The sequence below is a fragment of the Penicillium cataractarum genome, assembly GCF_028827025.1.
Source record: "Penicillium cataractarum strain IBT 29864 chromosome Unknown utg000008l, whole genome shotgun sequence".
Taxonomy (NCBI): Eukaryota; Fungi; Ascomycota; class Eurotiomycetes; order Eurotiales; family Aspergillaceae; genus Penicillium; species Penicillium cataractarum.
The window spans coordinates 1,061,266-1,075,381 of NW_026622744.1; the positions used below are offsets into that span (position 1 = coordinate 1,061,266).

The 14,116-nt window shown below is 52.1% G+C and overlaps 3 protein-coding genes across 3 annotated transcripts; all 3 read right to left on the reverse strand.

The window, feature by feature from the left end:
- Positions 1-302: 302 nt before the first annotated feature.
- On the reverse strand, positions 303-5,363 carry N7496_009506 (uncharacterized protein; the record flags this gene model as incomplete). Its single annotated transcript, XM_056702420.1, has 3 exons — positions 303-932; positions 989-3,596; positions 3,658-5,363. 3 exons carry the CDS (start codon positions 5,361-5,363, stop codon positions 303-305), a joined length of 4,944 nt encoding a protein of 1,647 aa, XP_056551420.1.
- A 4,563-nt stretch (positions 5,364-9,926) lies between these two features.
- N7496_009507 (60S ribosomal protein uL11) lies at positions 9,927-10,547 on the reverse strand (the record flags this gene model as incomplete). Its single annotated transcript, XM_056702421.1, has 3 exons — positions 9,927-9,940; positions 10,003-10,482; positions 10,544-10,547. 3 exons carry the CDS (start codon positions 10,545-10,547, stop codon positions 9,927-9,929), a joined length of 498 nt encoding a protein of 165 aa, XP_056551421.1.
- Positions 10,548-11,083: 536 nt separating this feature from the next.
- Positions 11,084-13,643, reverse strand: sec23 (GTPase-activating protein SEC23; the record flags this gene model as incomplete). Its single annotated transcript, XM_056702422.1, has 5 exons — positions 11,084-11,281; positions 11,343-12,920; positions 12,986-13,280; positions 13,345-13,475; positions 13,551-13,643. The coding sequence occupies 5 exons, from the start codon at positions 13,641-13,643 to the stop codon at positions 11,084-11,086; spliced, it is 2,295 nt and encodes a 764-aa protein (XP_056551422.1).
- Positions 13,644-14,116: the final 473 nt, after the last annotated feature.

The following is a 14,116-nucleotide window of genomic DNA, read 5'->3' on the forward strand; positions in this document are numbered from 1 at the left end:
CCAGATTACACTTTCCAAGTGTACATATCCCAAACCAGACAAAGATACATGGATGATCTCAATTTGAAGAAAAAAGAAGAAGAAGAAGAAGAAGAATCCCCAAAGGAGGATTCGAGGAAGAGAGAAAAAAAACAAGTGAAGAATGGAGAAAAGAGTTTCCCCAAATAAGAAAACTCAAGTGAAAAGATCATAACAAAATCCAGTTCCAAGGTAGATATAGATGCAAACCAAATCTCAGAATATCCAGTCCAGTCCAAACCAAGTAAAAAAAAGCGCTCAAGGGGTATAATTCGCTGTGCACATCATAACCAGATATCGCCTTCTTCGCCATTCACCCATTGCGCCCACACCGCCTCGTAAGCATCTTCCAGGTCACGCACCCAGCGCGCCGTGTCAAATAGCTTGTTCTTATATCGCTGTAGAAACAGCATCTGTCGAATGTCGGCCAGTCGGCCGCGCGCGCGGCCTTCGCCACCAGGCATGTATTGCAGATCCATGCACAGCCGGATTGCTTTGTTCTCGTAGTCATCGTCCGAAGACGCAATGAGCTCCTCCCGGGCTCGGTGGCCCATTTCGCCGCTTGGTAGAGCGCTGCTCAGGATACTGCTTGCCATTCGCGAACACATCTTGTACTTGTACCGCGGCAGCGTGAGCAGCGGAGTTCCACTCCAGAGAACGTCGGTCGCTGTTGTATGCGCATTGCATTCGGGGGTATCCAGGAAGAGATCTAGAACTTTGGCCCGCGCAATGTGCGCGTTTTTCGGTGCCACATCAGTGAAGATGATCCGAGAAGCCGTTTCTTCACCAGCCCATGCCTTGGCAGTTTCCCTAAGATTCTGCTCACCCGTCTCTGGGAACCGCAGGAGCCAGAGAATAGAGTTGGGAATGCGCGCTAAAATACGCAGCCACGTTCGAAATGTAGTGGGTTCAATCTATCGAAAATGTTAGCCATATCGCTCATCATAGAGGACAGAAAACAAGAACCCACCTTGTACAGCTGATTGAAGTTCCCCAGGATGATCGTATCATCGCTCAGCTGAGGAAATAGCTCCTTACGCATCCGCCAGCGGCGCATCTGCTCTTCATCCCAAGAGAGCGGGCGCTCCCCCGCATCCGGTGCACTCTGTCGATGGTCGCAGCAAAAGAACGTATCACGAGTGAAAACGATCTTCTCACCATAGACCCAATCTTCCAGATCCTCGCCATTATCATCTTCTAGCATCCGATCCTCAATCCGCGTGGTGCGCCGTCCGGGGCTCAGAGTTTCCGGCGGAATGGAGAGCTGGTCAGCAAGAATGTAGTCGCACCACTCTGCACCGAGGGTACCAGCAAAGCCCATAAAGGACATGTGTATGGGCGCAGGCCGAGCGGCGAAGACTTCATTACGTGCTCCGCGCGTGTAGCCGTTCAAGTTAATCAGAATGTGGATTCCGTCGTCAACGATCTGCTGGACCAGTCGATCAACGGGCCATCCGCTGGCGTCATGAAAAACAGGTGCCTCCTTCTCGATCTGTTGGCGGTGGATGGACTTGTCGCTGGCGGTTGTCGCGTAGCAGTAAGCCCTCACCTTGTTGGGATTGTGCAATCCGAATACGGACTGCATCAGGTGAGCCAGTGGGTGATTATTAAAGTCCGATGACACATAGCCAACTCGAAGGTACGGTTTGGGAGGGGACGGTGGTCGATAAACGGTCGCAGGAAGCCAGGGCAATCGCAGGGTCGAGCATGAGATGCGTAGGCCATTTCGCTGGGAGATTTGCCGGATCTGCTTGGCAGAGAGAGGGCAAGTGAAGGTGTGAAAGGGGAGAACTGTCGGGGCATTCGGAGCCGTGAGAGCTGTTGGAAGTTGAGGTCGACGGTACTTGGAAGCAGGATAGTCCTTGCCATAGACATAGCGATCCTGATACCACTGCCACGTGATTGAGCGAATGGCACGCTCGACCAGACGGACAATGCGAGACCCTTCCCATTTCTTGCCAGCCCAAGACTGAAGAACCTTAGCCAAGGACAACCTGCGATTAGATCCCATGCGACCCGAATCCAATGCAGTGGCCAATTGAGCAACGAGCTGCTCGGCCGTGGTTGGGGTCAGCAGTCCCCGACCCCAGTATTCGCCTTCACGCAATTGCCGGTCGACGATGTCGACAACTCTCTTAATCCAGCCAGCGCCCGAGTCGCTACTGTGAGCATCCCGAAGCATGCCGTTTTCGTCCACGTGCCAGCGATCACGAAAACCACGGCTATTGATAATGCCTCCACGGCCGACCCAGTTGCACACCGAGTTCAACGCATTCGCCAGACCACACACTGCCTCAGCAAAGTCGGGATTCACCTTGACAGCGCGCTTGTAATAAGAGATGGCATCGTTGACACGGCCAGCATCCTTGACGGCATTGGCCAAATTGGCCAGCGCTATGTCAAAGTTACCATCGCACTGCACGGCTTGCTCATACATCTTAATAGCAGCTTGAAGTTGGCCAATGTCTTTGAGGAGACTGCCCAGGTTGGTATACAGGTGAGCATGGCGAGAGTCAAGATGCAGTCCGTAGTTATAGTATGCCAATGCCAAGGAGATACCACTGCCGGGCACAACGCCAGGTATCTCGGGATGTTGGCTCTCGCCGTTGGGGCGAATCAACCCCCGAGCTGGTGGGTTGTTTTGGATACCAGCCAGCAAGATACCAACATTGTTGGCGGTAGACGGGCTCGGTTGCAAGGAGAGAGACAGATAGTAAAGAGCGAGGATATCCCGCACGCCAGGTGCAGACTTGGGGGCTCCAGACGAAACAGTGGACATTCCATCCTGATAAATTTTTGCCAGGGAAAGGAGCGAGTTGCTGGTAGTGGACACGGCAGCGTTTCGGGAAATGCCTTCTGCGACGTATTTAAGCCCAGGTGGTGTCCCACTAGACTGGAAGACGAGTTTGGAAGTCTGAAGCGCTCTGTCGGGATACAGAAGAACACTCTCGTTGGACTCCGTCTCAGGCTGATGGTATCCATTACTGGGTCGATGCGAGAAGGCAGCAAAGATCTGCTTGATAAGGCTCTGGATACCATGCCGCCTTCTCCCAGCAGCAATCAAAACGGCATCCTCGAAAGCAGACGCAGCCCCCGCATTATCACCAAGGGCATACAACATGTTCCCCTTGGCATGAATGAGAGCCAGCATTCGCCCGTTGTCTGAGCCAGGGATAGCATACCCGCTGGTCGCAAAGCCAGCAGGTGTGGACATATCGGGGGAACCCAAATTCAAGCCATGGGCCCCGCCCATATCGTCATCGTAGTCGAATGATGCCTTATCATACATGCCGACATCAGACACGTTGCTCTCAGCGTCGCTTTCTGGCTCACTGGCATGCTCATCTGCCTTGAAACAATCGCCATCCTTGGGATGACGGAGGGATGTTTGTACAAAATCGATAATGTTGACGGCTTCCCTGCCGCGGTGACTGGTGCACAACAGGCCGATCAAATGTTCGACGGCCTCAAAGAAACTAGGTCGTAATTTCACAGCACGTAACCAATTCTGCAAGGCCTCTTCCCGACGGTCAAGCGCCAACAGTGTCGCGGCGAGGTTGGAGATGGCTTCCACGTGACTGTCATAGTGTCAGTATGAAATCTCGGAGCTGAGTTAGAAAGAAAACAAGTATAGCTCACGTCGAATCACGAGCGATAATCCTCGAATACCACCGCATAGCCTTGTGATAATCGCCCAATCCGTAAGCCAAGCAGCCACCAAGAAGCATCCCATCAATCCATTCCCAATTACTCTCCATACAAAGATGAGAAAGCATCTCTAGAGCAGATCCCGCGTTGTTGACAGGGGAGCCTTCATTGAACGGAGACCCCGAGAACCGAGATCCATTTGCAGATCCTGGGAATCGAGCAGCATCTCTCATCTGCGAGTCCGAACCCCTATGGTGATGAGAGAATTGGCTCAACGATGGGCGACGACCGTGGGCGCTATTTTGTGACAGTGACGTGGAGTGGGAATCGTTCATCCTGGGGTTAGCTAGCAGGCCAAGTTTTTGCCGTTGTAAATCAAATTGACTTGATGGGTAGCTGTTGTGGCGGGGAATATCGGAGGGGTTCTGAGAGAAATCGAGGCCCGGCTGGCGGGGAGGTTTGGGGTATATACTCGGTTTCAAAAACCGGTGGCCGTGGCCATCAGCACCGCTGTTAGAGATGCTATTACGGCGAGCCTGATGAATTGTGGCAAGAAGATCGACATATACACCATGGGCCCAGGAGAGTATCTTCTCCTTGAACTCAATGTTCCCAGTAACCGCTGGGCCTGAGCCATGGAAACCGGGTCCTGCCGAGGGACGACCAGTCCAATTCATGGAATTAGTATTCGATGGGTTCGTTGGAAGCCCCGACACTGATCGATTGACGCGAGCATGGTATGGTAATTGATCCGAATGTCGTGGGGGAAATATAGGTTTCATGAGAGGATCTTGCGTGGGCAAGCCGGGTGCAGATTGGCCCCAGGCAAAGGACGTATCTGGACGACTGCCCAAGGGTGGTTGGGGTTGGTTGAAGACCGGCTGGTTGATATCAAAGAAAGGTTGGCCAGTCGGATGAGGAGAGCCGAAACGCGAATCACGAATTGCTGCAGGGCGATACGGAATATATACGCCGTCCGGCCAGTATGGTCCATATGGGCCAGTACCCGCGGAGGCAGTCGGTCCAACACATTGCTGAAGAGTTGCAGGAAGGACGGTTGGGACGTAGGCACCGTTATGCATGATGAACCGTTGTGGTCCCTGCAAAGGCAAACTTTGATTCAAGACCGAGTCGATGCCTGGTGGGTAGTTGACAGGACGCACCCAGCTAGTGCCGTTCGCATCCTGAACGAACTCTCCAGAGGCCATGGAGTTGATACCGTCGTTCTTGAACACGGGCGGGAAGTTCATGTGTTTAGGTCCCGAGTGGTCCACCGTGGACTGCTGCCACATATCTCCCGGTGTTCCGCTGTGAGGAGACAGAAATTGGGTCGAGTCCATCGGTGAGACCAATATATGTTTCGTGGCAGGTTGGATCGTAGTATCACCGGGGGTGCCATCGTAGCCAGCAGCTAGAGTTCCATTCGGGGTCTTCCGTCTTAGTGCATGCTCAGCCGTAGCATGTGGGTTCGAGCCAGAGGTCGTCGCATCGCGGGCATCGAGTCGTTGAACGGGTTGCGGCAGTTGGAGGCGTGATCGTAAAGATTGATTATAGAAGGATTTGGAGGGGTCGTTCGTTGCGGGGAAACCGGGGTCATTCACTTCGTAGGGAGATTGATTTAATGCATCGTGAGTGGGATAGGGGTGCATATGGTGATGGGGATGCACCGAAGGGAAAGGCGCGACGGTCGGAAACATGTTCACCTCGACTAGACCACGACGAGGGGGCCCCGTCTCGTTGAGAAGGGTCCGGTCGGGCAGAGAGGGGTTTCAAAATTCTCGCGAGCAATCAATGGTCAGTTTGATCTCGTGGTCAATCAACAAGCATCCTCCTTGAAACGTTTCCGACACCGCATTATGTGTACCAAGCCAGCTCTCGAGGGATGGTGAACGAGAAAGAGGGGCCAACAGCAGGGCGCTGATATACGGGCATTCACGATATCGTCATCGAGAGTGTTGGGGATGAAAGTCGAGTTCGGTACAGTCGTCGTCGGAGAGCGGGTCTGATAGTGGATAATGGAGGGTTGATAAGAGGGCTCGAGAGACCAGGTGTAGGAATAAAGAAATATTTCAATGTTTAGGGACGCAAGGGAGAAGGGGGAGTTCAACTGGCGATCTGCTGGTGTCCGAGACGCGGTGGGCCAATAAAATGCGGGCGATCTTGGCAAGAATTGTGTGAGGGTCGCAGGTGTTTTTAAAGGGAAAAAGGAGAGTCGATGGGGGAGAAGAATTCTGATGAGATCAGAGAGGATAAAGGAGGGGGGTGCCCTCTATAGTCACTAGGGGGGAGAGAAAGAAGAGAGACAGAGAGAGAGGGAAGATGGAGAAGAGAAAGTGTCGAGAGTGTTGGAGTTTCGAGGCCGAGAGTCAGTGGACGGAAAGTAAAGTGTAAGATGAAAAGAGCGCCCCATAGACGGCCCGCATTGAAGAAAAAAAGGATGTGCGGATCGCCCGCTATTCTTTTTTATTTCTCCATCTCCTCTTCCTTTCATCTTATCTCTCATCTTTTAAACTGCTCTTTTCTATCTCTTCACTCGCCTCTCTATTCCTCTAGTATTTCTCTTCCATCTCCTCTTCATCTCCCTCTCCCTCTTTTTCTCCTCTCCTCTCTTCGCGACGGCCGCTCCACACCAGACCCACTCGATCCAACGGCTGAACCCTCCTCTGGGCTGGAGTCTCCATCCAACAGGCTACGTCAGTGGGCCATTGGTCCCGTCCGGGCGACTACTAGTCATGGATCGGTGACGCCCCGCCGCGATGATCGAGTCGAGCCCGTTCTCATCCTGCTGGTGTGAGGTGGATCCCATTGCTGATGACTACGGAGACTGGCTGGGACCAGCTTAGCTATGGAGAGTGGGCTGAACCTTCGCGTTCTGTGATACTCCTCTCATCTTCCAGGGCAAATGCTACTCCTACCACCGCGCCGCCGCGCCACTACACGCCTCCTCCCAGTCAACCGAGAATACTAACTAACTGCTAACTCCGCATAGGACTTTGGGAAGAAGCGTGTTAAATTTCTTTGAAACCCCCCTCCTCTTTTCTTGAAGATCCCGTTTTCAATGAACAACAAAAAAGGAAACATCGATAATAAGATGACCATTATCACTGCAGGCAGCCTCTGACTTGCTACACTCCCATGCAAGCCCCCTCCTCCACCGACCGTCTCGGTTTCTCGTGTCCGGGTGACAGGCGCAGCAGCCCCCCTGTTTGCCTCTTTGGCCGCCTCATCAGCCCGCGATCTTTTCCTACTTGGGCCCAATTTCTGGGGTTGCTAGCAAGGATTGACCCAAATCTCCTCCCCCTTCAACTCTGATTTTCGAGAGTTGTTTTTCTCAATTCCGAAACCCACTCAAAACGATTGATTGCTTGTATCACGTTGATGGAGATCTATCTTCTACATCCTCTATAAAAGAAAGCTAATACATTTGACTTGCTGACAACTACTAGGCAATCAACTACTGAAAATCTTGAATCTACCCTTTCGCGGATCCCTCGTTCCAGATTGCTGGGCACAGTGCACGGTCGTACTGGGGAATTATCGAATCTTCCATACTGGTATGCCTCCAATGAGTCAAGGACCGCCTACTCCACTCCGGTCCTGGCCCCTAAGCAGAACTTATGCATTAACCAACGAGATGTGCAAGTTGTGTTGACAATGGAGACTTGTCAATATTGCCCTCGTGCATTCTCCAAAGAGTATTCCATCTTCAAGTTTCTCATTGCTTTGTTCTTTGTTGTACATCAAAAGTGGCTCGCCCACCCCCATGTCTCTAGCCGCAGCGATCGGCAAACTCACCCTCCCCCACCACCGCATCCTTGGCCTGCACAACGTCCAAATGGCATGCGGGTCGGGTGGTACAGGATATTCTGGGAGCTTATCCACTGTTTACATTTTCATCCACACCGTTAAGATAGTCCAGAGTGCATACCGGTTTTGAGGTGGACTCAATCTTCCATGGCGTCCTCCATATTCCACACTAGTATATTAGTTAATATAGATGATCTCGCTAAAGGCAACAAAATCAAGATAGTCATCGATTATGATAGATTATATAACAAGTTACCCATTAAAAGAGAAGATTGGAACTACAAATCCTTCACACAGTCCAACCTTCTCTCCTCTCCTCGCTACTACTATTCTCAACAATACAATCCGCCATTTCCCGAATGATCAAAAAGAGCAAACCAGAACAAAGTAAACGTATCCCTATAACCCAACAATAATCCATGTCAATAATACCAGAATCTAAAAAAGATCATCAAATTTATACTCTCCCATTCTCATTTGCCCATCAATAATCCCCGACCCCTCCATCCAGGAATACCCGTGCACGACCGCTCCAGTTGCAACTCCCGCGTTCGATTCCCCACCACCCCGACGCTCCCAGACTCCCAAGTGGAGGAAGCCAACACCACCGCCTTATCAGGGGCGACCAACCAGCAGTGATCGGCGAGGGGAGTGGAGTCCGGTCTTGGGCCTCTTGGGGCCAGCGCCTGCGTTAGCTGCATGGTCCATCGGTTTCGGTGGTCTCGGTGATGCTGACGGGGTCCACTCGACCAACCAGCTGTGGTCAGATAGGCCGACGAGCAGAGAAGGATTTGGATTTGGATTTGGATTTGGATTTGGATTTGTAGTTTGTACCGTACGGAGTAAGTGTGTTGTGGACAGAGTACTGTATGGCTAACACAGCCGCTATATGGCCGGCACAGCCTGCTTGGATGGGGGGGGGGGGGGGGGGGGTTCAAGGATCGTGGTGCCTACGGAAACGCGACACGTTGCTCGAGGCTGTTTGTTGTGCGACTCGTAGGTGTCGGTGGCCGAGTCGGAGTGTGATGGAATCGTCGTTTGGATGTTTCTCGTCGGAGTCTCGGTTTCTATGTGGAAGTACAGACTTCCAGGTTACTTGGTCTAAAATTGTCGGTGATGGCGTAAACAAGCTCATCGCCATATAGCGGTGGGGGAGCGGATTCACCGTGTGGGCAGAAAATATATTCAGTGGTGGAGTTCGGTTTGACTTCTGTCCTGTACATAGTCAAGTTATTATAAAGAAGTGGGTTAGAAATCTACAAGTCCACACACCCCCAATCTATCACGCGGCGCATTAGTGAAAGCTACGTGATTCTGTATGTTGATGATCACTGTCGGGATTTAAGCAAATAGCAAGGCTAGAGCAAGGGACGGTAAATGAAATGGTAATAGACCGGCGGTGCCGAGATATGTAGTCTGAGATCATACTTGAAGAAGGCTACCCGCCTATATATATCTCACGCACGTTGCCTGCATGCAGAAGTACCGGAAATATGCGGACATCCGACAGCCTCACTCGAAACAAGGCCACCTACATGTTAGTTGTACGCTATGGAGCCATAGTTTATGATTAGACTTCAATGGAGACATGACAGTCTACCTATAGATTGAAGAAGAAGCTCGTGAATGGATCAGGTCAGACGTGATGTACATCTTCCCGTAAATCCACATAAGAACAGACCAAGATTGGTGTTGCCCCTTTTTCAGAGTTTCTTGACCTTAGAGTTTTGGAATCGTTGATAGAAATAGGCTTTGCCGTACGTTACACAATGCCTGTCGACATTGTGAAGTTTAATATTGAAGACAGAATATGGGAAAGAATGAGATGAAAAGAAGTGTCCATTTTCACTATCAAAGGCTTACGACTACGGAACAAGAACAGATCGAGTTCTTGTTATAGAGATGTAGACCACAAATATGGACCACTGTAACCACAGCGACATAAAAGCCACCAAGTTACCGCGGTGAGTAGCGGGTCGGGTTGCTCTTCGTTACTTAAAATAAGCGTAAACCACATCGGAATAATGCCCAAACCCCGCAGGGAGAGGACGGTAAGCGCCAGAGTGTTGTAACGGTTCCCCGAAGGGAGACTCAGAGATAGGACGATGGAAGGATCAACTGCACCGTGCAGTGATGAACATGCCTTGCTACATCCTCATCGCCAATGGGGGATGAAACGAGAGGAAGCAGATCAAGGTTAGATGGAGAAAGGGAGAATGAGGATCTATACGAACGAGAAAGGAGGGCGCGGGCGATCGAACTTTTCATTCGGATGCTCGCAAAAGAGAGAACGAAGAAAACAAGGTATCAGGTCATAGCTCATGAAATGGTATGTCTTTTTTTGGGGTTGAGGCAACGATCGTATTCTGCAACTAGCTCCGCATTTTTCAGCTGGTATGCTTGTTGTTACAAGAGTAGATAGTGTCCTCCTCTTTTCCGTTCAAGAGAGTAATTTATTCCTCAGGAACTGTATAATCGTCAGTAACAAGATCGCCACAAAATTTGGATGTAGAGATAGGATAAACTCACCGTCAATCTCACCAGCCTTGACATCGTCAGAGACATCCTTGGGGCTGCGGCCATCGACCTGGCAGCCGACGGAGAAAGCAGTACCGAGGATCTCGAGGACAACACCCTGGAGAGACTTGGCCATGGAGCGGTGCTTCATCTGGCGGGCGATCTCAACAATGTCATCGAAGGGGATGGACTTGGAGTGCTTGATGTTCTTCTCCTTCTTGCGGTCACGAGGAGGCTCCTTGAGAGCCTTGATAACCAGGGAAGAGGCGGAGGGAACGACAGAGACAGCAGCCTGACGGTTCTGGATGGTGAGCTTGACAGTCACACGGAGACCCTTCCAGTCACCAGTGTTCTTGGCAATGTCTTCACCGATCTTCTTGGGAGACAGACCCAGAGGACCGATCTTGGGGGCGAGCGCAGACTGGGCGCCGACCTCACCACCAGTCACACGCAGGTGAATGATCTTCACCTCATTGGGGTCGAACTTGGGAGCTACAGAAAAATAGAGAGATTAGTACGCCATTGTAAAAATGACCCAGGTGATGATACTTACGCATGGCGAGTGCGAAAGGTAGTCAATCTGCCTTGGGTTGTCGGAGGGGTGGATGAAGAAGGAAAGAAAAGTTCCTTGTCGATTTGGAGAAAAGTCGTCGGGAGCTGCTGGGATCCACACGGGCGGCTAGTCTAAGCGAGTGGGCCAACTTGGGAAATGAAGGGCACAACCCTATCACGTGACCGAGAATGGATACTTGCCCGTTTGGGAAACATGTTGATTATGTGCGAAGAACGTCAGGTCCAGGAGGAGAGCCTCGGCTGATTCTACAGGATGGTTGGTCTATTACAAAATGTCATACAAATGCCTTGGCATCAATCATTCAATCTACTAGGGACTATATTGAAGAAGTGGAAAGGAAAAAAAAGGAGCTAAATCACCGCTAAAGATACACATGACCCTTAAGGTCGATGTAAGACCGCCCGTTGCTTCTCATGGCTTATCGTCTCGTTTCAATTAGCTCGTACCGGACACGGCCAGCCTAGCGAATTAGTCAGTAAGTTGAAACATAATTGCCCCATCGGGTGGAGATTGCAATACTCACTTCATCAGGTGATCCATGAACGTCTGAAGCGAGACGTCATCAGTGAAGATGGTCTGCGAGGAAACACCACCACCGTATCCACCGGTGGTGTGCGTGGTGGACGGGTTCAGCTTGGACAACAGGAAACGAGCTTGAGAGCCACCGGCATCACAAACAATGAATCGGGGCAGAGGGAAACGGTCCGAAATGAGTTCCTGAAAATTAATGTTAGCTGGGAGCTGGGAAACCTGCATATAAAGAGAGATAAAAACGTACTCTAGCATCTTCCTTGGGCTGATCCAGCAGCGCTTTGAGGTTCTCGTAGCCCTCTTGGTCCTGGTATCCGGCCTTGCGCCATTCGGCAATCGTCTCACCGTGGAAGATAAGGATGTGGAAGAAAGTGTCGAGGAGGAGGATGTGCGCGGGCTGGATGGAGGCAGAGTCCAGGAGGACGGGCTGGCTACCCTCCTGCTCGAGAGAGTACGAGTCCAGAGTGGGCTGGATCATGACCAGTGAGTCACCAGCATCCTCATGGTTCAGAACGTGACGGTAGAAAGCAGTCTCGTCGGGGGAGTTGTTAAACACCTGCAAGAACTGGCTTCGCCGCAGATGGAACATGAACTGTGGGTACAAGGTGAAGTTCTTCTCCAGGCGGAACGATGTTGGGTCATCCTTCCGGTAGTCGGCGAACCGAGAGCACAGTCTGATCAACATGCGATCGACCCAGCGCAGGACATCGGGGCCATCATCAACCTCAGCCTTGAAGACGGCGATACGGGCCATCAGTACGGCAGCCGCCTCCTGATCAAAAGACTGAGCCAGGGTGGGATCACCAGCAGGACCACTGAGGGGTCGTGCGACGGTAGTCACACGCAGGTGGTAATGCCCTGAAGAGTGCTGATAGTATGTCAAGAACTGCATCATACCCCGCTGAGGACCAGCCTGCACAGCAGCGGGGCCGCCTTGGTTGGCAATCTCAAAGTAAACACCGTAGCTCGAGGACGGGTCAATACCGCACATCTTCCAGGCGCATGTGTTACCGATACCGCACTCCGTCTCGCCAACTGAGCTGGACTTCTTGTTCAAGGAAATAGCGTGACCGATGAGACCGGTCACCTTGAGCTCCTTGGTGGTCAGGACTTCCAGAGAGGCATTGAAGCCCATCAGGAGGTTGTCATTAGCATCCTTGTCGAACACCCGGATGAATGACTGCTTGAATTGAGACGACGTGAAGCTGTCTGTAAGGAGCATGTGACCGCCAGTGTAGTTGGAAAGGTTCTTCATCTCCAAAAGACCGACCTGGTCGAGACAGCCGGCAAAGATATCAACGATGTGACCGTTGTTTGCAGCACGCTTGGCGAGAGCATCGTAGAACTTGACGGCCTTCTTGTAGTACTTGATGTTATCACGGTCGATATCGTGATGGGAACGGATAGGCTCCTTCAGCTCAGGTGAAACAACGTGGCCGGGGCCCTCTGTAGCCGCACCACTCAGGAAGGCCATGATACGGCCACCGGCATTCTGGAAGGAAGTCTCGAGCAAGCCAACGGCGACGCTCAAGGCAACACCAGTGCAGCGAAGAGGCCGCTTGTCGTTGGCCACGGGCCATGGGTCGCGTTGCATTTGCTCGAGGACATTGGTAATCTGGAACTCGGCCTGTTGGACGGGCAGGAGGAAGCGGGCAGCGGGGCCAAGGGGAGGACGTTGCGGTTGCTGCTGAGGGGGCATGCCAGGGCGAGGGGCGCCAGAAACGAGGCCCAGCATCTCCTGAACCTGCTTGGCGGTGTAGTCCTTGTTGCCTCGGAACACATAGGACTTGGCGCACTCGGCATAGCCAAGCTCATGCACTTGGGTCTAACATCCTAGAGTCAATATCCATGCGCTTTCAGATATAAAGAAGGGGAGGGAGCCGTTTATACCATAGTGCCGTAGGTAATCAGACCGACGAGCGCATTGGGCGGCAGCAGAGACAAGCTCATAACGAGCGAGTCACGAACCGCCTGCAGGCTGTCCTCCTCCTGGCAAGTATCGACAACGAAGACAAAGATCGGGGGAGCCGGGGCGGGGCGGGCCAATTGGTACTCGATCGTAGTGCTGGTCGGGTGGAGCTCTGGGGGTATCGTCTGCTCCGTGATATCCTTGTAGTGCGGCGGGAGAGGATTGCGCATCAAACAGAAGGGACAGATCCAGACTCGTGCGCGGATGTCGACATTGCTAGCTTAGGGGTTAGCTCACCGCAAGATCCGGGGAAGGACCCCATCACGAAGTCGAAACGTACGCAAATGGATTGAGTACAGCCCGGCAGGGTTGCTTGCAAGTAACGGGCTCATATTGAAGGATTGGGGTATCTGGCTTCTCCTTCAGAGGAGTGTAAACAGCACCGATGGGGACAACCAGCCGAGAAGCTTCCTATATCCAAAGTTTAGAGGATGATGCGACGTGGGGACAGGTAAGAGGGGTTGCCCCCGGGTCCAAAACACGCACCATGCGAGAGCTCGGGAAGGTGTTCCAGCTGAGTCTGAGGCCATCGCGGTCCTCCACATCACTCCATTGATCCTTGAGCGCTTCGTAATCCATCGTGACGGTCAATGTTCGAGGTGTCGGCCCGGTGTTGACAAGGGGAGGGGGTTTGAACGGGGTCGAGTCAAGTCGCACAGGCACCACAAGATCGGACTACCTCAAAGAAGTGTGTAAACAAAGGGAACTTCACCAGAGCATAACCCAATCCCAAATCGAAGAGCTCCGGAGTCGGCTGGGAGGGGATGTTCAAGCACAAGGTGAAGGAGTATGTTGTGTGAGGATGCCAGTCCCAGCACTAAGGCCAGGTTGCAGCACTACTGGTCTCTCCCGCCCGCCGGACCCAAACATCATTAAATCTCGGCGCCGTCCCGCTTTTTCCTTCCTTTTTCTTCTTTTCATGTTTTATTTTCACGCCGACTCAATATCACATTACTGTCGACAGCTTCCGTCATTCCATGATGAAGTTTGTTTTCGCGTCGAGCGGAGATCAACTTGACCCGTTGCTGGGCACCTGGTCTTGAAAGGTCGTT